Source organism: Pseudopodoces humilis, chromosome 3 (assembly GCF_049639895.1).
Source record: "Pseudopodoces humilis isolate 2021_Gansu_Grassland_sample_001 chromosome 3, ASM4963989v1, whole genome shotgun sequence".
Lineage (NCBI taxonomy): Eukaryota > Metazoa > Chordata > Aves > Passeriformes > Paridae > Pseudopodoces > Pseudopodoces humilis.
In genome coordinates, this window is record NC_142202.1 from 93,830,383 (window position 1) to 93,852,948 (window position 22,566).

At 37.1% G+C, this 22,566-nt stretch overlaps 1 protein-coding gene across 3 annotated transcripts in view; it reads right to left on the reverse strand.

Annotated features, from left to right (window-relative positions):
* DLGAP2 (DLG associated protein 2) overlaps positions 1–22,566 on the reverse strand; it is a 337,736-nt gene that overhangs the window by 85,502 nt on the left and 229,668 nt on the right. For all 3 annotated transcript variants that reach the window (XM_014251397.2, XM_088052985.1, XM_088052986.1), the window contains exon 5: positions 2,633–3,702. In XM_014251397.2, coding sequence (XP_014106872.1) covers positions 2,633–3,634 — 1,002 coding nt within the window. In that variant the 5' untranslated portion in view covers positions 3,635–3,702. The remainder of the gene's footprint in view (positions 1–2,632; positions 3,703–22,566) is intronic.

The window sequence follows — 22,566 nt, forward strand, 5'->3', positions numbered from 1 at the left end:
GGTAGGGATTCTGATATGTTTTTCTACCTTTCTTAGTTTCTGAATCTAATGATTATTTTTATCCAATCATTATACAGTGATTCTGCTTACATTGCCATAAGAAAAGTTAAATGTCCCTCCTCAGTTTTTCAGATAGAGCAACTGAAGTGTGCAGTAATTAGCAAATTACATTTCCTGGGTCAGAGAGAAAGTTTGTGGCAGAGCTAATAATGGGACATATTTCTGACCTTAATGATTTTATCATGAGAGCCCAACATCCCTGAAAGTAGAAGTTTCAAAACCAAGCACTTAGTTATGACATTGACAGAATGGAGTCCCCTCAATTTTTTTGCTGGCCATGGGCTAGTGAATAAGCCAGCCTCTCAGTCTGAAGGATATCTATGCTCTGAATGGCATATTCTGATATGATGAAACATGTTTTATTATAATATTTTATAATGAGAATATTTCTGTTATAGAATTCCTTGTATTATTGCTTTGGACACAAGTATAGATTCCTTGTGGTAGTAACTAAGCACTTGAGTCTTAACACATTTCCATTATGGGATCCCTGTGAATAGAGAATGGGTACTATCCCATTTTTAAAGGGTCTTAAAAAACAAAGACCACAGAGTCTCTGTGCAGCAAAAGATTTGAATTCCCATCTCCTAGATTTTAAGCTGGATAAACCTTCCTAATTACTGAATGAAAATTCCTTTCTGTAGTAATCCTAATTCACAAAAAGCATAAATGACTGTAAAGAAGTGTGCTTTTTGACCCCTAGGCTTGTCACTGGGGTTGATCTAAAGCTTAGGAATAGCCAAGTTAGTTTGTGAGCTCAGTCTTTCACCTTTCACTTGAGGATGCTGATGTTGGGAGTAACATATGTTGGGAGTAAGGAGAAGGCCAATGAAAAGTAAAAATTGATAGCTTCTGCAAAGACAAATGAGATGTAAGGGTGGGGGGATGGGGAAGAGGAAACAATGAAACATGATTGAGAAGGAAAGCACGAAACCCAAAAGAGGCATAGAGGAAGCAGACTTGTCAGGGTAGAAGTATGTAATGGGAAGGAAAAATCCAGTCATATCTAAACTTCTCTGTAATGTCACAGCTGTATGCATGGTTTTCGAACACAGACACTTCACACAGAGTGGAAGTCTGCACATGACGCACTTCCAGTTCTGGCTCCTCGACTTAGATCAAAAACTTCCAGGGAAGTGCAGTCTATTTTACATACATGAGAATGTACTTGGATATGATAAAATACCACAGCTGTCAGTCTCGATTGGAATCAATTTGCATGGTAATGCTCTGAGGGCTGCAATTTATTTTCCTTTCTCTGCAATGAGAAACTTTCCCTGTTTCAGTAAGGAAGACTGATCCTGGATGTCTGCATATGCATTTGAAAAGATCTGGCTCTTCCAGTGTGGCTCATTGCTATTGGACACCTATAGTTCTGAGAGGAGAGAGTTCTGCAGGGCCCAGAGAAACTGAAAATCTCCAAATACATAGATCTGGACTAGAGATTTCCCCATGTTAATGTGAGAATTGGTGAAGTTCTGGAGAAAGAGGAGTTCCTTAAAAAGAAATAGAACACACTCAAAACAATGTGGACTTTGCAGGCTTTACTTAGTATAAATTACTAAAGGAACACTTGTATTCTACATTTTTTCCAGTGACAAAGCTAGCTGAAAAAGTTACCCTCCAAGTAACTCTCCCTTCTACTCTGCACCCACTACAGAGCTCTCTGTATAATCTGACGTGCTTATGTCACTTGAGATGGGACTGTGCTGGACATCGGCCAGGTAAATGACGCAAATGTCTAAAATTAGTATTTTGGAAAGTATTTTTTAAACCCATGTCACTTTATGATCCAGATCATTTTGCAGCATGATAAATAGTTACATTAGCATGACTTTGGGATGGCAAATGGCATCAAGCAGAAGGTATTAAAAATTAAGTGTAGGAGAAATTGGGAGCTTTTCTGTTGCTGCAGAAGAAAACGTACAGAACACCATCAAAAACAGTTGGAGGCCCAGGCCTGAAATATCTCTCTCCCTGAGGTACCCATGTATCATTTAAAACAGATGTTTTTATAGTATGGTTTCAAAAGAGGCTCAGTTCAATATGATCCTGGGTGATCCAATCATTAAAAAGAAATAAGCAGGTGATCATCACCACAGCAAAGCAATTTGAGACACCAGTAAATACATTCTTCTGTTACTTACAAAAACACAGAGAAAAGGTATAAAAGAATGCAAAAATAGGATTCCCCACAGCCTATTTTTAAAATTACTCATTCATAGATGTATTTGAAACATTTTTTCTAGCGCTCAGACTGCTGAGAGAACTGCTCCTTTTTTGTGTGATATATATATTTCATCAAGGGGTTCAGTGTGAATTCCAAAGATGAAAACACATCTACTGACCTGACACTAATTTATATCACACCTGTTTTACAGTTTTTAATCTGTGGTCTATAAACAAAGACAAAAGCCAGAGATTTCTCACTTTAATGGAATATCTGATATCTGCATTAGGAGAGTCATACAGAAATTCTTTGAGAGGTACCTTTATATATATTTTTACGATGACTGTGGCATATACCGTGATGCTCTTTTCATTAAAAATCCCAAGAAAATCTTCCTCTTACCTGAAGGTAATGGCACGGCCTCAAGGAAGGTTTGATTTCCTGGTGAACCAGAGGCTTATCTAAGTTCAGTGATGATTTGCGATAAGCTTCTTTAGCCTGACTTACTGTAAGCGTGGACCAAGAACTCCTTTTCATATATTTACTATCAGGGGTCATTGGTAGCCCTTCACAAGCCGAACACTTCACATCATTGTTACTTTTGGAAGTCTTCAATGAGAGATCCCCAAAATGCCCCTGGAGTGCCTCAGGATAGCAATGGGATATATGATCTGTATGGTGCCTATTTACCACACTAGGGGTTCGGTAAGTGCTATCGCTGTCCAAATTATCATCAGAGCTCCACCAGCTACTCATTCCAGACTTATGTTTGCCTTCTGGTTTTCGCTCCTTACTTTTACTCCTTTTGCTATGCTTGGAATGGTGCCCATGATGATGATCGTCCCCTCGACTGTCCCCCTTTGTTCCATTAACATTGCCCTTGGATGATCCTTCCAGAGAATGAGATTTAGTAAAAAGTTTCTGGACGGAATGAACAAGATGGCGTATCCTTCCCGGGCTCTCACTGCGTTGTTCCGCAGCTGTTGAGGTCCGCTGGTACTGTAAAGTATGAAACCCATCCCGGTGAAGAGGAAGCTGTTTCTCAAATTGGTCCAAAAGATTTGCAGGAATACGGTTAATCTTAGGGTTACCGTGAGACATGGCGCAGTCGTCTCTTGAGTCGTAATGTGAGCTGTAGTGCATTCTGGGGAAAGTGCTACTTGACATGTGATCGCCCATTACCATGGGCATCATCATGCACTCAGAATGGATGGAGCTGCGTGGGGAGCAACGATGGTGGTCCAGCGGGCAACTCTCCGTGGGGCTGAGAAGATACGATGGCCTTGGCTCCTGCCCATGGTGGATATGGTCGTGGGTATGTTCACAATCTTCAGGGGATGCTAAGCCACAAGTATGAGCTGAACATAACTGTGGTTGATTGCGACTACCAGATAATCCTTTCATATTCCTCGGAGCAGGAGAGTATCTTTCTTCATTGAAGTGCTGAGAAGGCGACCATGAGTACTGCTGGTCTGTCATGAGAACACATAAAACCTGTGTTATGTGTCTGATTAAAAGATTAACTTGAAAATTCCAAGTATATTGAAAAACGAAACATTTTTTCTCTATGACCTTGGTGGAAAGTCTCACCATTCACAAAATTTCTTCCACCATTTAAAAACTGATTAAAATTGTTCATTATGTGTAAATTATGGTATGAATACAGCCTCCTTTCTTTTTTCAAAATTGTCTGCTAGCAATTCTAGATGTTATGAAGCTATTCATTGTGTAAATGTACTCAAATTTAATGGATACATTCAAATATTCAGTTTATTATTTAATATTTTTAGCTTATTTATCAAGCTTTGTGGCTAATCATTTAAGTTACATGGGTCTAGTTTCTATTTTGGTGGTTTCACAGTTGGATATAGTAAATGTATCCCTTCTCCATGGAGTCATTTTTGTACCGTAAATTGAACTTCATTTTCTTCAATGAATCTCAGCTTCATGATCCTAAGTTCACTCTTCATAAGTATAAATAATTAACAGCAAGAAGAAAAAAATATGAATGGGCTGAAATGAAGCTAAATTTTGATATTTCTGAACAATTTATCAATAAGCATTTCTAACTATTAGAACATCTGTTATCCTTAGTCCAGAGGTATTATTGCTATTACCATACATGTAGAGTATTCTCTGTTAGGAAGTTTCCCCCTTTTTATGACCACACTACAAAATATTTACTTAACAACTCTATGTTATTCCTGAAAAAAAGCAAATACATTTAGGTACAAGCCATGGAGTTTTATATACTTGATTACTTGTTCCTATGAATCATGTGCTCCAAGCTGTAGTTATTATGCAAGCATGATTGCTAAATAAGAGTAGCTTGTAAGCAAAGATTTCGATACTTAAGCCTTTGATTTTTTTCTCTCATGCAATTTCTTGCAGCTGTCAAATGCTACAAACAGAAAATTAAAAACAACCCCAGAAATACTTCAGTTTGAATTTCTCATTCACTTTCCCTCTTCAATTTCAGCTTATTTAAGAAACATTTCAATAGCAGACAAAGAGATAAGATGCAAGATAATCCTTTAGAGAATAAGACAGATGTGTAAGTGTTTATACAGCCCACTTAGCACAGCCTTTCTGCAAATTTGCTCTAAGAATCTAAATAATCTTGCACAGGTGGTTGATACAAAGAAGCTGCAGGTCTCAACCAGAATGGAAGAGAGAGAATACGTATTAACTGGACACTTGAAACCAGGCTGTAGAGATGACACAGTAATTGACAGCATTTTGAAGGATTTCTAACCATATGACAAAGCTCTCTTAAATCATATTTCCACTGCTGGTGAAAACTGGATATGGTCATGAAATAGATCACTACTCATATCTCTCTAATTTAATTCAACTAATATGTGTTACATCACGATACCTTCAGTACATAAGGCAATTGGTGGCAAGTCTTTAGCATCAGCTATCTCTTAACCTAAATGCCATATATTTCCTATTATGGGAAATGCTATTTCCTATTATGGGACATGCTTTGACAATTTTATTACACCCTAATTTCAACAAAGTTGCACTCAACATTTTAAAATGAATACACTGTTAAACTAATAAACAGTGAAGTATTCTTCAGTGTAGGCACAAGGATGCCACACTGAAGTCAAAGCTGGATTTAAGGGTACAAATGCCACCCCCATACTTTATCATGGCATCAAACTGATGAGTCTGTGCCTTTACTGTGTCCTTTTCTGCTTCTATTTTGTTTTCCTGTCTGTTTCTTTTACTTAATTCTTAGCTATTACCACATTAAAATAAAATCTTGTTACTGACGATTACTCAGTCTGTTGTCCTATTTAGGTTATAATACCTTGCATAAATGTAGTTACAGGAAGGAAATATAACTGTTTCTCTGAAATGATGTAATTTTGATTACATACACACATGGCAGTAAATTATAACAGTGCTTTGGAATTTAGCCACATAAGTAGTCCTGTAAATAGTGGTACTTTACCCAGGATATTACCAAACATTATCAGGGGAATAATAATGGACCATGTGCTGAATTTACTTAGTCTGTACTTCCCATAAAGAGTTCTCAAAGCACTTGACAGAAATTACTACCGTAGTTCTTACAAAACCATAAGATTACATAGACTGAAGAAGTTTATATACAGTGAGGGTGGCAAAACACTGGAAGAGGTTGATAGGGTTGAAGATGCCCCTGCCTATTACAGGGAGGTTGGATTAGATGACCTTTAAAGGTGCCTTCCAACCCAAACTATTCTATGACTTTATTTAGAAGGTACTGTTCTCCTTTTAGGGAAATAGGAAGTTGTAATATAAGAAACATTTTCCAAAGTGCTTGTGTATTTTCTGATATTAATGTTCACAAAGGTGTGAGCCAGAGGGAGGTGAAAGGAAGCTCTTCTGTCACTCTAACAGCATGAGAGTCAACCCCAGGCCTTTTCATCACAATCTCGCACATCTATGAATGAATATAATTTGTACTATGCCTCACCAGAGTATGTAGACAAAAGAAAGTCAGAGCATTGCAGAAATCCAGAATGAAAGAAAGAGAATAAGGAACTAATTTTAAATGAGTTCTTGAGCACAGAATTGCTAGTCCCTAGTGATTTCTTTAGGCCTCATGCAACCTCAAACATAGCCCAGAAGGCTTCAAATATTTTCATCCTGTTAAATCTCTAGGAATATCAGATATGATGATTTGACTACACTGCAATGGATAATCTAACAACAGCTTTTCTTTCCCTCATGGCTCCCTGTGATTCCAGCTCATTGAAACTATAAAAATACACAATTTTCTCTATGTTGCTTTCACATGGAATGCTTTCATGTAGCATTTTATGTGCTGCATGAAATGTCTGAATTATTTTCATTTGAAACTTAGTAGCTAGAGACTGCTATGGACATTTTTTAAGCATAATCAAAATAATTAAAACATGAATTAAGTAGTAGATGTTTTCCAGAAGTAATTGCCCCCTCTTAACACTGTCATAGAGAGTAACTAGAACTACATAAACTCCCAAATTACTTACATGTGCATCATTTAAATTTATCAGTCCGATTAGGTTTGTCTGTCTAGGATATAAAACTTGTTCCTTATCCCAGACACAACTACTTCTTCATACAAATATTTTGAAAAATCTTCAGAATTTTGAAATACAATGTATAAATTTATCAAGTATTTTGTGCTTTGTATTATTCAGTCAGCTTTCTTCAGGAGACTGAAATGTTTGAAGAAACAGTTGAGCTGAATAGAATACTGTGTGGTACCAAAGCACTGTAATTGCCCATGTGCCTGCCAAGAAAAATATGCTAGCTTAAAATTCAATTAAGCTAACATGCTTTTCTAGCATTTGCAAGGGGCTAAAAGTGTGTCTATGGGCAATGACCACAGCTCAGCTGATTCATAAAAGTTCGTAAAGCTATAGCAATCTTTTTTCTCAGTCCTTTCAAAAGAAATACAATATTTAGGTATAATTAAATAGTTTCATGTTGGATAGGTCAAATAATGACAGATTGGACTGAAGTTTTAGTCGTTATCTTGAAGTTTGGGTTTTTTACATCAGCTCTGGGCAATCACTCTAAATCATAATGCCACCATCAGATCTAAAGAGCTAAAGGGAGACAAAAGAACAAATAAATATAACCGAAAGCAGACAAAAAGGTAAAGGAATAGGAACAGAGAAAAATATTTTATATGAGAGCATAGCAATGGCTTTCTTTAGATTTCATTAGAGTAAAATGGAATCCTTAAATTAACTTCAATGGATAGTCAGATAATACTTAAAGGTTGGAGGTGGACCTAGAACTAGACATGGGCTGTTATGCCAGAGAATCCAGTAATTCCAAAACCTTGAAAATCCCTTAAAGCTCTTCTTTTTCAGAGACTATTGTACAGAAATGTCAAGCTTAAACCTCGACAGATGGAAGGATTTCTGCATCCCTTCCTATCTCTTTCAACTCTTTCCCTGTTATGCCATGTCGTGCCCTGGTGTTTTTTCTCCTGTGTTCAGTTCTGGACTTCCTGAGAGTTGTTCTTTTGCTCCAAGCAGATGTTGTTCCTGTATTTGGGGTCTGGCTACAATTTTTAGATCATCCAAGATTTTTTCTTGTTCTAGTCAGTATCAAGGAAAGAAAGATAGGTTCAAGGACCAAGAATAATGTTTGAATTATGAATTAGAATTGCTATTAATGTTCTAGGTCAGAAGGCTAAAACTCTCTAAGTAAGTAAACATAAGAACTGTGCATTTCTACACTTCCTGAAACATTGCTCTTGGCTAAAGAGCATCAATATATAACCACATAAACTTCTCTGATATTCAAAAGAAGTTCATATCTCCACAAATCTTTTTGTGTGTTGTATGTCAGTCTAGAACTACTAAATGATGTCTGAGTTTTTTCTTACTTTTCTTTCTATTGAGAAATTAATTTGAATTGCTTTAATGTTATAAGCCTGTCAGTAAACTGCTTTCCCATCTGAAAAGTCTCTGTTGTTTTCACTGGAGAAGGAACAGCTCTTCTGCCTAGTGTAACCAGGAAAATGCATTGCTGAAAAGTGATACCTAGCTTTCAAAAAGAGGTGATAGACAAAACCAGGCTGCTGCATGCTGCTGTTTCACATGGTTGAGTCAGTGTTGCAATGCATTATGAAAAATATATACTCACAGCCTAACCTATAACTAATAAAAAATGAAATATTGGAAAATGAGTATATTAAATAAATAAGTAGACATTAAACATGAAAATGGATAATTAAAATGCTTTAGCTGGAAAAATGTTTGTCCAAGGTCTGCATTAAGTAGTATTATATAAGCATTGTTTCCTCATTAACTTGTTATAGTATTTTTCTCTGTTCCATTCTAACCTTGAAAATGAATATTTACTGGAATTGAGAAGAGTGACTAATTGGCCAAATGCAAGGGAGAAGTTCTGGAAATGCAAATGCCTTAAGCTTCTGCTATGGTCTCATGAGACTCCAACCTATTTATGTAGCACAACATCTGGTTTAAAATTTACATAAAATTGCAAAAATTGGGTGACCATCTTCCAGTTTTAGAAGATGACTTGTATTTTCTGTGATGTGTGTGCTCTTCATGCAGTGCATTGACCTTTCCGTGAATTCCTACATAACTGCACAGGCTGCTTACTTGGAATATTGAACACTGAGTGGCATCCCCACAAAGAAAAGTTATATTGGTTCTCATAGCACTGTTGCAACAAGGTACTTTTTGCACCCTGTTTCTCTGCACAGTCAAAGGAAAGAAGTAGGTGGTTCATGGCACATGGGCTGCATGTGGATGCTTGGTTTGTTCTGACACATAAACCTGAAAAACAAATACTTCTCTATTCAGAATGCTGGGTACTGTGTGTCAGGTGTGTATGGCTCTGTTTCCACTAGTGGTGTACAGAGAGCTAGAGGATGTGTCCAGCCCATACAGTTAAACTGTGGCCATCACAGTTTCATACTACGTAAATAGCAACTGCAACATAGGTGTGATTTCAAGAACGCCAGCCAAAGATTGTTACAAATACACAGTCTGGATGTGGTTTTATTTTTGACTGAGAAACTGGCATGATTCTTCTGGGGCCTGAGCTATGTGTCCAAAAATGACAGATGAATACCATCCTTCATGTACACATTTGTCTCTGCTGATCATGGCAAAACCTGTGGCTGACAAGCTCCAGTGCAGAAACCTATATCAAAAAATGCATAAGTTTAGGTGATCTGACACAGGATACTGCTAAAGCATGGAAAATGTTTTGACAGCCCAAGCTAATTCAGTGGAACCACATGACAAATAATGACCAAGAGTAAGACGGATTTTATAACTCCCATGTTAGATAAAGATGGACATTCAAATTGTATTCTTAGAGCAGCACCAGAGTCCAGAACATACCAAAATGGAGCAAAGTCAGAAAACCCAAAGGGAGAGGTAAGAACCATGTAGAATGCTGCAATTTATTCAGTACAGTCAGTTTTGAGTACTGTTATGCAGGTGTGTCTGCATGTGGAACAAATATTTGATAGCGCCAAATCCTATTGTTCAGCCCAACAGTTTTCCACATCTATCTATTTTTCAAATAAAGATTAGTAGACTGACAGTCCAACATCTCAAGGGATTTATTTCTGAGATAAATAAACATGGTAAGAGAAAAGGTATATAATAAAAGGAGTGCAAAATAATAGTCGATGAGCAAGAAAGGAACCTTGGAGGTAGTGAGCAGTCTGGTGGGGGACACAAAGCACAATATACTGGGAGGAAGGAAAGTACACAGTTGTGATAACTGGGGAGAGCTGTGATCAGGGACAAGCTAAACCCAGGTTACAACACTGACTGCCTGGCATGGAGAACAGGGCATGCTATGTGTGAAAATGAAGAAATGTGGAAACAGTATCTGAGGAACAAAGACATCTCACATCTTCTGGGTGGAAAAATTGTCCCTTGGATTGTATGGAGACAGTGAAAGTCACAATATTGTGCCCATGCTATGAAAAAGGACAAGGACAGAAATCCATGAGAGGAAATATGGAATTTGTATAAAGTTCCAGGATATGCCTGTGAGTGGATGCATGGAGTCCTCAGGATGTTGCAAAATTCATTTCCATTGGTTTAAAGTATATGATGTCTTGGTACCAACTAGTATGCAGCACACAGACCTTCACAGTGCTTTTCAAGTTTAAAGTACATTGCCATTATTCACCTTTCAACAGCGCTATGACACAGGTAAGTCCACAAAATGATTTACAACTAATATTTTTTCACAGAATCTGTATGATCACTGAAGTTTTGAAAAAAACACAATGTAGTAGACTAGACTGACCTAAAATAAGTAACCTGTAGGTTTATTTTCTGGAAAAATCCAGCTATATGGAGCCTACTGGAGTTTCACTATGTGAATATCATTGAACAATGGGTAATTATGCCTCCAAATACAGAGCAGAAATGCTAGCCCAACACCATTAAACTTCTTTCATTCCTTATTGTTCCTGGCTTCATGGATTTCCTTTCCTAAAGGATAAAATTTTGCTGCTTACAGTTATTAGGTCATGAAACAATCCATGGCTCTCAGGGTCATAAAAGTGCCACTATTTTCTCAGCAATTAAAGGAAGACAAAGTAATTGCACTATACAACTCAAAGGTATACACAGAAATCTATGCACAACTCTGGAAGTACGAGAGAAATCCTTGTCATGTTGATAGCAGTTACAAATCTCCCATTAACTTAATGGGGCCAGGATTAGTTGTAAACATTTGCTGAGAAAAGTTCTTGGTCATTTTACCTATGACACTTGTGTTATTTGAGGTAGATCATCTCTAATCAGGGCTGCATTTTGCAGAATGCACGATTTGTGCCAAACTGGAATAAATATATTAGAAACCTGCAAAGGTTCACATCAGAAAGATGATGGCATGGAAGGGTAAAACTGGTAATTTTCAAATACTGCCTGTGGTAGCATAATTGCCAATATTTAATCCCAAGGATCCAAACCATTTGGTTTATTGGAACCACCAAATTTCCAGGGTTTATTTTCTACTAAGAAATACTTATCATTGATTATTAAATACAAAATAAATAATGCCAATATTTATGATCTCCTTCCCTCTTTTTTTTTTTTTCTCAGTGTTTCTGGAATTCTTCTGAATTTGTCCACTTTTTATGATGATATATCACAGACCAAGTCTTCCACCCTATAAGGGGATTGCAAGAACTAATGCTCATGTATCCAAGCAAAAGTATTTATTGTATATTCCTTCTAAATGGCCCTTTATTATTTTTTTTAAAACATGGATATATTTTAAAGTTTCCACTTATTTTACAGAGTGGTCTTCTGAGAAAGAGATAATGTAATAATTAATTATGGAAAGCATTGATTATTGCCATGGAACAATAACTGCTCAGTTTAAAATACCATTTTATTTCAAAATTACCTTTCTATTTCTGGGGTTTTTAAACATTAATCAGGGTTTTAAACTATCAAAACTGAAGAAAATTGTTTGAGTTTCAGTTTGCTTCAGCATCAGTTCTTTACATACTTTTGATTCACTAAAAATTTTAGTTTTAGCCATGATCTGACCCAAAAATTTATTTTATTTTTTGGAGATCATCATTATCTGTGCAGGTATGCACCCTTGGTGCTGCCTCTTGCTGTTTTGTCATTGTATAGTGAACTTTTCTGTTCAGTTCAATCCACTGAAATGGAGGAGGACACATCCTGATTTTCCTATGGGGTACAGGAAGAAATAGCAGCCTGGTGACAAGATCCCTTTTAAACCTGTTGCCATAGTAACAGGCAGACAATCTTCCTCTTTACATAACCTCCAGATTGGGAATTTTTCAAATCAGGGTGTTGTCTCTTTTCTGCCTGGCTGAGCTCTGTTTTGGATCTGTGACAAGCACTGCAAACATTAATTGCCCTTCCCCACAATCACTAGCACCCAGATTTTCCATGTGGCAGGGAAGGGCCAAATGGTGACTCCTGTTCCTGAGATAAGATGAGGTTTAGGTACCCCCACTCTGGGTGAGTTTGAGACAAGGCATCTCAATATGCTGCTGTCTTTCTCTTATGAGGAGAAATTACATTATAAATAGGTGGAAAAACAAGAAATTGCACAATGAGAGGTGACAACTGAACTCAGCAGTGAATGCTGGGATTGCGTTAGAAATCTTTGCTGATGTTTGTGCTGCTGCACTGCTTCCACCAGTGCAAATTCCCTTGGGAAGACAGGGACCTATGTGCCCAGCACTCTGACAGAAAACTGTGGTCATTTACCTCCACACTGGAAACATCTCCACTACCCTGGTTGTGCCAAATTTGTCCCACTCCCAACAGAACCTAAGCAGGTAATGATGAATGGGGAGGCAGAGCATGGTAATTCTTTTTCTGAGGAAATCAAGAGGCCACCATTTAAGCTGCTCTTCATAGAAGTACATTTAAAAGCCTTCACAGTTCATCCTTTTGACAAGGGAGAATCCAGTGAAGATACTCATTGAGGAAGGCGGGTGTAGCTAAGAAGTCAGTCTCATCTCATCTTATCTCATCTCATCTCATCATCATCATCATCATCATCATCATCTCATCTCTGTTGCAGTGGTCACACTTTATGGGAAGGTAAATGTTGCGTGTCAGGTACACACCCAGGTGTTACAGAGGTCAGCAGGCCACGAGGGAGAGAAAAATGTCCTTTCTTTGCTAACATCCCACATGTAAAATCATTTAGAACAGAAATATTTGTTTATGAATGCATAACCCCCTTTATTTTCTGTAGTAGAAATGAATGAATAATTCATTACAAATATCCTACTTGATTATTCTTACATCCTTACAAATATCTTCGCCTGTTTGTGAATTGACCTTGGGCCAAATGGGATTTTTGCAGTAATTTGACATTATGAGGCATTTATTTTTTAAAAATAGCTTCTGATCTGCAGATTGTTAGTAAGCATTTGTTTCCAACAACCTAAAATTAAAATTCAGGACAGTTAGCATGTTTTTATATGATCAGACCATATGACATTATTTTGTTCTATGACTGAAAGCAATTTACAGAATAAATTCTCAAGTATAGCTGAAAGGAATTTAAAGTTCAAAATTTATTTTCTGAAAAACGTTTCCTATTATTTCATTAATGTTTTCTACAGTCTTGATTATCATATCAAAAAGCTTCTTCACTAAAGTTTTAGGTACAGAAAAATGAAGGATATGAAGTGGAATTATTTCAAGATATGATGGATACGAAAAATAAGAAAGGATTTTTTTTGCAGTATCTGTTCATTTAGTCACAGTAAGCAATTTATAGGGTGGCACTAAATCATTTTGGGGCACATCATATTTAAAACCTTTTGTAAATTTGAAAGACTTTTATACTCTCATACCATGTGGCTATGTATTTTTATTATATGACAGAAAGATAACCTTGTGGTTAGAGGATTAACTTGGTAAATCTGCAGTCAAGTTTTCTACCAGCCATGAATTATTTGTATGGTTCAGGACAAGGCCATGGGCAGGGGTGTCAGTTGCCATGGAGAGGCTTGACCTTCCCTCGCTGGGTTGCAGTGATCCTTTGTGCATATCTCTTGTAGACTCTCTACTTCAATTCCCCATAGGACTAGAATAAAATTTCTGTACCTCTGAGTGTTAGTGTCACAAACCAGAGAAACATTCAGTCTGTGGTCCATCTAGGAATTCAGACCAGAGTATCACTGTGCCTGCTGATTACTGGGATGAGTGTCACTGTAGTGGTTACTCTGTGTGGCCAAGCCATGTGTCTGACTGAACACCAGCTCCAGTCAGTCTACAGATGTTTAACCATCCCTGGATACTCTGGGGAAGGGTGCACCGTGGCATGGATGTGGCACAGATGAGAGTCAAGAGCTCACTGACAGCCCCTCCTCTGTCCTTGGGAAAATTTCCTGTAGTTCCTGGTACATGAAGCTAAAACCCTTGAGAAGTGTTCAGACACTGACTGCACAGAGGAAGGAGGGATAATATGGTAGAAGGACAGACAGACTGAAAAGTCAGGACTTTATTCATGTTTTCATTTCAAGAACAGCCATGTCCTTTCTTCCTTCCATCACAAAAGGTCATAAAGGCATGATCATGCAATCAACAGTGATTGAATAACCATGAGTTACTGTCTGACATTTGAACCTTACCAATTAATCAAAAGCATCAACTGTGAAATGAAAATACATTTTTGTAACCTGCCCTTAAACTCCCTTACAGTTTACTTTGCAATTGGAGCATGTTAAGAGCATTATTAGTAACTGCAACCTATTTTACAGGTTTCAACCTTTTCCTTAATATCAACTCAATAACCATTCCCAAAGAGAAAACAGCAATTTACTGTAGCAAAAAGCAAGTTCTCTTTCTTTGCTTGACATTAGATGCTAACTATAAAACTTGTGTAAATGTTTTCCTTACCTGTAAAAATGAGTTTAATTTTTCAATAATCTATTTTTCCCTCATTACTCTGTGCATGTACTACCTATTAAAATATAGGTTTAAAGAGAAGTTCATCCCATCTTCCCTGTTCACATTTCTTTAATTATTTGAATACCTTTCATACACAGCATTTTTCTGTCTATTGTTAAGATTGCACTATTTGCTTTTGACACCTAAAGCACAATACTGCCTTACCTTTTACATTCCTAAAGTAAACAAAACTGAGCAATTTTCAGATATCATAGAAATTTTCAGGTAGTGGTTGGGTTTTTTTTTTTTTTTTAATACAGTAACATTGTTTAGATAATATAAACATCAGATAGAAGAAAGCTTGGAATGAAAGAACTCCAGTTTCACTGAGACTTACAGTGAGCTGCTTGAGATAATACATCAGATCTTTTGCTCCCATCACCATGCCCTGCTACCTTTATTTTTTTATTTGGTAAACCAACCTTTCTTATTTGAGATATTCCTAGTGAAAAGGATAGGAATTTTTGCTGTAAGTGTGAATCTTGTAACAATAATATTTATCACCCTGAGGTATGGTAACAAATAAATGTTAATGGAAAAACTATGAAGTATTGTTCTCAAAAACTGACTGTTAATGCTTTGATAAGCTTTTTTTTTGAAGGAATAGATTACACTTCTGCCTGTTTTAACTAATGAGGTCTTTTACAGAATCAATAGTGGGAAAGAGTTGAGATCAGTCCTATCCCTTGATACATTTTTCCAATTAAGGCAGTGGATAATTTTGTTAAAAATGTTTTTTAATGACAATTCAGCATTTTCTCTCTGGTGAGATACTGTGCAAACATTAATTAAACCCCACCAAAGCCCCAAACCTCACTAGGAAATTCTGAACCAATTTTACAAATAAGGACCTGGAGCCAGAGATCTTTCAGTACCAGAGAGATCATAACTTGAAGCTCCTTGGGACAATGAGAGTCTAGAATAACGAATGGCTCTGCAGTTAGAGCTACCTCAAAAAACATCATCCTGACTCTGTCTTGACTTAGGGCAATTTATTTAACTTCTCAAGGACAGCCCTTTCTGTGTTTTCCTTGGGGATGAAGGTCTCTAGCAGTCTGTCAGATTGAGGCTGCTCATACAAAATTATGACATAGTCATTGGGTTATGTATATACAGAAAAGAAGCAAGCCCATTCCCATAGTCCAGGGATTAGAGTATCCACCCAGAATCTTATTTCTCTCCAATGAATAATTAACTTGATACATGTGCAACAGCAAGAAAAAGTGAAGTCTGAGAAAGATCTGTTCACAGTTGTTTCACTTATGTTACACATACAGTTCACTGATTTGAACACAAATCTTCAAGTGACAGAACACAACACTGGGCAAAGACAGAAAGACAGATATGTCCTGTCCATCTGTAGAGGTGTAGCACATTAGCACAGCTGTAACTGCAGAGCTTGTCTACACATAATTTAACTCACTATCCCACAACTTTTCTAAAAGTCTTTTCAATTTCATTAATTCTCTCTGAGAGACAGAGAAGGGGAGAAGGGGATACCATGTTCTCACGTTACTGATGATATCCAGTCCGCTTACTTTGACTGCCTCCAGTTTGGTAATTAGGTCCTGTCAGGAGGACAGGATTTTCTTCAGAAATTATTAAAGACATCTACCTCATCCCATATATTATCTAGCAGTCTTTGGTACTTTCAGAGGACTGTAATAAGGAAAAAGTTTAGGAGCAAGGACAGATTTTTCCTTGCTTTTGGGATATTTTTTTTTCAGTCATTTAGCCATAAATAGTTGAAATTTTTGAAAGCACGTTAATTTCTTTTTACTCTAGTTGTTACTTGTTGTTCTTATTGCTGTTTACTTTCCTGTTTCTCATTTCTGACTAATCCCCCATCTTCTTTCTAGTCAGGGTTCTGGATGACTGGTCAGTTAGAATATATCTTTTTGTTAATCTTTGATTACCTATTTTGTAGGAGGGTCCTTGCTCCTGTAGACACCTGACATTTAATATTACTGACTTGTATATCATTTACTCCAGAAATCCTGCAGTTCTTTCTCAAACAAATAGGAAGAAGAACGATTTTGACATACTTCTAAAGCATGACTTATCTCATTCTTCATTAAGCTTCTAAAGTAGGCCAAACCTGCTATGTCCTAGAAAAGTCGATTACTCTTCATTGACTCTAAAAGAAGTCCCGAGATCTACAGTTTAGACATCTACCTCTGAAATATTTTCCAGCTCTCTATGAGATGTGCTCTAACCCAGGGCATCTGAACTGTTTCCTGTGTGCTGTGAAATAGGAGAGCAGGGTGAAAAAACTGCAAACGTCCAAGAAGGCTGAGAATATTTTTCATTTCATGACTGCTCCATAGGATCCACTTGTGAGATTCCTAGGACGCCTCACATTTAATGATATCTTCCCTTTTACACCACTTTGACTAAGGCAGAAGCTGCCTGAGGCTTCTTCAGCGTTTTCCCTAACACATTCTTGTGTTTAATCTTTAGAATGTAGCTTTTTTTTTTCACTTGTTTGGAATGTTAAGTGAACAAACAAGTCCAGTACAGATATTTTACACTGAACATTTATGACACTCTCTGATTTGAGTGCAACTGAGTGGCAACACTACTTGTTTAAGAGATTGGCTGAATGTAAGGACACAACCTGTCTGAATTCATGCTACTTTTTCTAACTGCTTGGGTAGTTGTCCTTAACATGGCAACTACAATTTATCTTCCTAGCATTGGGTAGTAATATGGGCAGGGCAAGAGTTTATAATATTCTTGTCAACTACAACAATATCTTAATAGCAAAAAATAAACCGTTGCAATATATTAACACAAGCATATGTACAAAAAGAAAAATTACTTTACACTGACTTCTGAAATGTAAGTAAGCTCATGTTGAATAAAGGGAGCTTTAAGTAGCAAACACATAGGAACCACTTCCCATATTGCTTTTCTAAAAATAACCACATGAAGTAATTGCATATAAATCAAAATTTTGATGGATTTCACATAAACCAGTGACAATCTGAGTATAAAATTCCAGGAACAGAAATTTGATTTTTCACAATCTAAATGTATAAAAGTGAAGCCAGTTGGACAAAGTACTAGCTTTGGAAGACAGAAGTATCAAGATTTCACTCATGGGCTTTAAGAGTTTTTGATTTCTTCTTGCTTCTCTTATTAATTCAAATTGATAAGGTAACATTGAAAACTCTGTCTGCATTTAGGATATACTCTAAAGGATAAGACAAAAAGACAAAAGAAGGAAGGTCGGTAGTTTCCTTGAACGCCTTCTTTTGAGTTCTCAAAAGAGAGAACTCTTTTGGTGGCGAGGCTGTGCCGCAGAGCAGCCTTCTGTGCCCAGCCCGCGGCTGCGCCCGCCTCGGGGTGCACAAGCAGTACCAGGTATCTGAGAGATGGATCTGTACCTAGCTCCTCCTCTGGCGTCCCTGGAAAACTGAAGCCCGACTTGAGCAGATCGCCACCCTCTTCTTCTGAAAAGACAGAAACAAAGTAGCTATTTAATAACTCTGATATTTTTCTACATCCAGACATAACTCTCCACTAGTTTTTAAATCCAGTCAGTGACACCTATTACCATTCGGGACCTTTGTTAATTTGAAGTTGTTGAGTTGCTATTATCTGCAGTATCTATCCCTTTGCCAGTTTTTCAAGTGTTCTTCTATTAGTAATATTATTATTTATTATTATTTTAATTTTTCTAGACATTTTCAAATCACTAGTGTCATAATATTCATAAATGCCTTTTTTTGTAACATCTTTTACATTGTTCTTTCCAATCTTTCTTAGTCACGTTAAATTGTACTGCCTTTTAGCCTTTATGCAATTATTCCAGAATTATTCCTTATTGTTGGTTCTCCAGCTGCACCTCTATCACTTCCCACACATGATTCTTAGGCCACTTTTATTACCTTTTATGCACAAACATTTCAATTCTTCCACTGTGAACTGTGATAATGCTGTGATGATGACTTTTTCCTGTCAATAGCACTTACTTTTTTCCCAGAGATAATTTCTGTGATTCTGAAAGAGTATTTAAACTTGGATGATATGTATATGCTGTATGAATGCAGAAACCGCCTGAATGGCCTGAGTGCAGCTCTGAGCTACCCTGCTTGTATCCCTTTCAGAACTGCAGTTTGTTGCCTCTGCATTGCCCTCTTGTCATCCTGGCATATAAACTAATTTTGGACCAGGCACCTAGTCTGGATATTTCTGTACTGGAGCTGCAAATGGAAAACTGGGTCAGTAACGATTCCGTGAGATGCAAGATTTGCTTCAGAATACATACATTATGATACAAAATATTTCAGTAATATGTTTCATGTATTTACTAAATATTACGTTTTTAATTTTTTTTCCTATTCTTCATCTTTGCTGGTGTCTCAGGTGGGTGGGAATTATTGAGTATACACTCAATATGTCCTCTTTCTTATTGTCCGTATATGTTGCAAGACACCCCAGAAGAACTGGGAAATAATGGAGTACTTCATATCCTCTCACTATACATTGAACCAGCAGCTCTTGAAAGAAATATAAAATCAGGTATTGCAGACCATGTTTTTCTGGTGCACCACCAAGGACTGATGACTTCCAAAGAACTCTCATCAGTTCATGCTACCATACCCTCAGGCAGACATTTCTGTAAGGTCGAACCTACTCACACTTTTCTTAAGAGTACCTCAGTGAGACCAGCTGGTTTTTGTGGTGCAGCATACAATAGATGCACAGTTTTGCCTCTTTCAATGCTCCATTTAACAAACACATGCATTTTGCATATTTCTTGGGCTGGTTACACTTTATATTTGTACTCCAATTTCTTCCCAATTATCTCACGGCAAGCGAAATGAGTGAGTATACTCATGTGGATCTCTCAAGCAACTGTTCTGGGGTTTTGACAATTTCTGAGGTTAAGAATATCTAATTGATAACAATGAGTTGTATAGCACAGATACTGCATAGAAAATTAGCTCCAAGGATGTTAAGAATGTTGGATAAGCTGAGCTGTCAAATAAACACCCTGTTTATAAACTCAATTGTTAAATAAACTCAGTCTGCTAAAATACAGCCTACAAGAGATTTTAGTAAGTGATGGATGAAAAGTCATACACAATTTAAAAAATGACTGGCATATGAATTTAAATTAAACTTCATTTGGAGAGGTAATGGACAACTCTAATTAAATAAAAGCACAAATTAGGCAGTTTCCATGGAGACATTGCTCACATGATCTGCCTATATTGTGTAACTCATATGCTTGTCCTCTAATGTGGCTGCACTGGAATCACTTATAAGTAATGAAAGTTATAACAAAAATATTCAGAAGGATCCTTTACATTCTTATAAGTAAGTAGGAGATCTTACTGCTAACTTCAAGATAAAAAGGATAGTTTTATGTTTTTGAAAAAGCTATTAATTTAATCCAAAGGTCTATCATACAAATATATTCAGAAACACTTACAGAATGAATGCATAACATTATTTTCCCTTGCAAGAAGTCAGCATCATGAAACAAAACTGGCCAAAACTAGACTAAGATGCTAGGAGTAGGTTAATCAAGACTAAACATTTGTGGGTGTGAAGTGTTAGGGGGGAAAAAAAAAAGGAAAAAAAAAGTATTTTTCAAAATTAAAGGAAAGGTCATGCAATGCAATCCGTAAGTCAGATTCTGACTTTGCTATAAGCATTCCTGTGCAAATTTGGACAATCCACTTAATCTCTTTCTGTCTCAATTTCCCATTAGAATTAGGGTTAAAATTAATTTCTTTCTTGTAGCTGTACTACATTTGTTAATGTCAGTGAGCCTGTTGTCTAGAAAAACCTATAGAGAGCGCAAAGAGATAAAATGTCCCTCCTGCAGAAAGGTTATATTCTGTTATAAATAGGGTCAATAGCAGATATTTGAAAGGAACTTAGAATTCCACTGTCACTTCCTTAAATTTATGAATTGTATGACAGGTATGAGTAGGTCTTAGTGATTAGTTTACTTCCTAATTATGAGGACTTTTTACTTTTTTCTATTTTATCACTATCACCATGTCATTATTTCTATTGTCTTTTAAAAAGGCTTTTGTCATTTCAGCCCTTGAAGAGATTAAATTTTTGTGTTCTGCACTTATGAAGCATAAATTAATCTAGAGTCTTGGTGGCTCTTGCAGTATTACACAGATAATCTTTGTATGAGATTAAACTGTACTCCAAACCCATATTATTCCTTCAGCAACAGACATACAAGGCCTTTGTTTCTTCTGTTTATGTTTTTCCTAGAAATTGCCATTTATATTATTGACCATAAAAATGAAAAGCATGGCCTTCATTCATGAACACACTGCACCCATGAGCACTTCATATCTCATAGTAAGGGAGTCAGGCAGATTATCACAGCATTCTCACTCATGATGAAATGCAAGTGTCAGAGGATGAGCGCATTCATTTCATGTCATTCACCTTCTCTATCTCATAGATATATACAGGGCCTCTGCTTGCTACTGGTAGAACATCCTACACCAGTGGACATAGAAGAAAGTTGTGTTCTTAGCATGGAATGCTTGAATGGACAATGAATTGCAAACAAAGAGATTATGAAAATAGGATGATTTACAATATAAGTGTTTTAACAATGTATGGAACACAGTTCACACACAAGGGACACATCAATACACAAACTACTGCATCACAGACAGGTCTAAATATAAATCAAGACTCTTGCTCTGAACCTGAAACTAAAACATAGCAGGAAAAGTCTTCACTGTCAACAGAGCTCAAAACATTGACAAAAAACAAAAGGCTCTAAAAGTGCAAAGACATTTGCTTCTGTGAAAGCTCAGTGTATAGTAAAATGACGCTGTGATCTACATAAGTAGCAGAGCACAAACTATCACTTATATGTAGTATCTCATTTTCCTTTTTAAGTACGTGATGTAGCAGTCATTCATTCCAGTGCAACACTGCACAGATGACACTCAAAACTGTGATAGGAACTTGTCACAGCTGAAGCTCTCCAGACTTAAGCTTGGAAATGTCAGGAGATATTGCTGAGTTGGAACCAGCTTGACACATCTAGATGGCTCACTCAACCCCGAAGCTACTGCATATGGGAAATGGCACAGACCAGTGCCCAAGATCAAGCTAGCCTGGCACAGCTTTTGTCCCTAGTACAGGCTGGATGTCTGCCAGGAGTGTGGCCTGCCTTGTGCTGTTTCCATACCCTGCTAAGCAGACGTTCTCTAGGGAAGCACTGCTTGGCATGGGCTAAATCCGGTCAAGGGTATGAGCTCTGGCAGGGATGAATAATCACTTTGTTCATCCTTCAAATTTTGTCATCTCAGCTTTAACCCCTGTCTACTCTCTGAACCTGATCTATCAGTTTAAATTCTTTTTCTTCACCTGCAAAGTCTTGCCTCTTTGTTGGCCCTCATTTTTTGTGCATTCATTCTACCCTTAATAACCACGCGTGCTGTTTCCATCTCCTAATTGTACTTCTTTTATAATCTATCTGTCCACAAAACAGGCCCCAGGGTCAGTGGACTTGCTTACATACTTTAAAAGGTTCACACCAGCAAGACTTATAATCGTTGAACTGCCTTCTCCACCACAGTATAAAAGACTGAACTAGAACTGATATTGAACTTCTTAGTTCATAGGATTTTGACTCATTTATTATTGGCCTGCTCTGGACCTCACATCATTTTTTTTCACTATGTGCTTTTCTTTCAGCCAGCAAGCTCCCTACAGAAACTGTTGTGTTTTAGCTTTTATATAGTGCCTGGTATTATAAGTCTGGCAACAAATGAGAGAAAACACAGCCCTAAAAATGTCTGAATTAAACTGCAGCTGGAATTTCATTCGATCACATAATGACAGAATGTGTCCAGAGGTTGAACATGGGACACTCACCACATC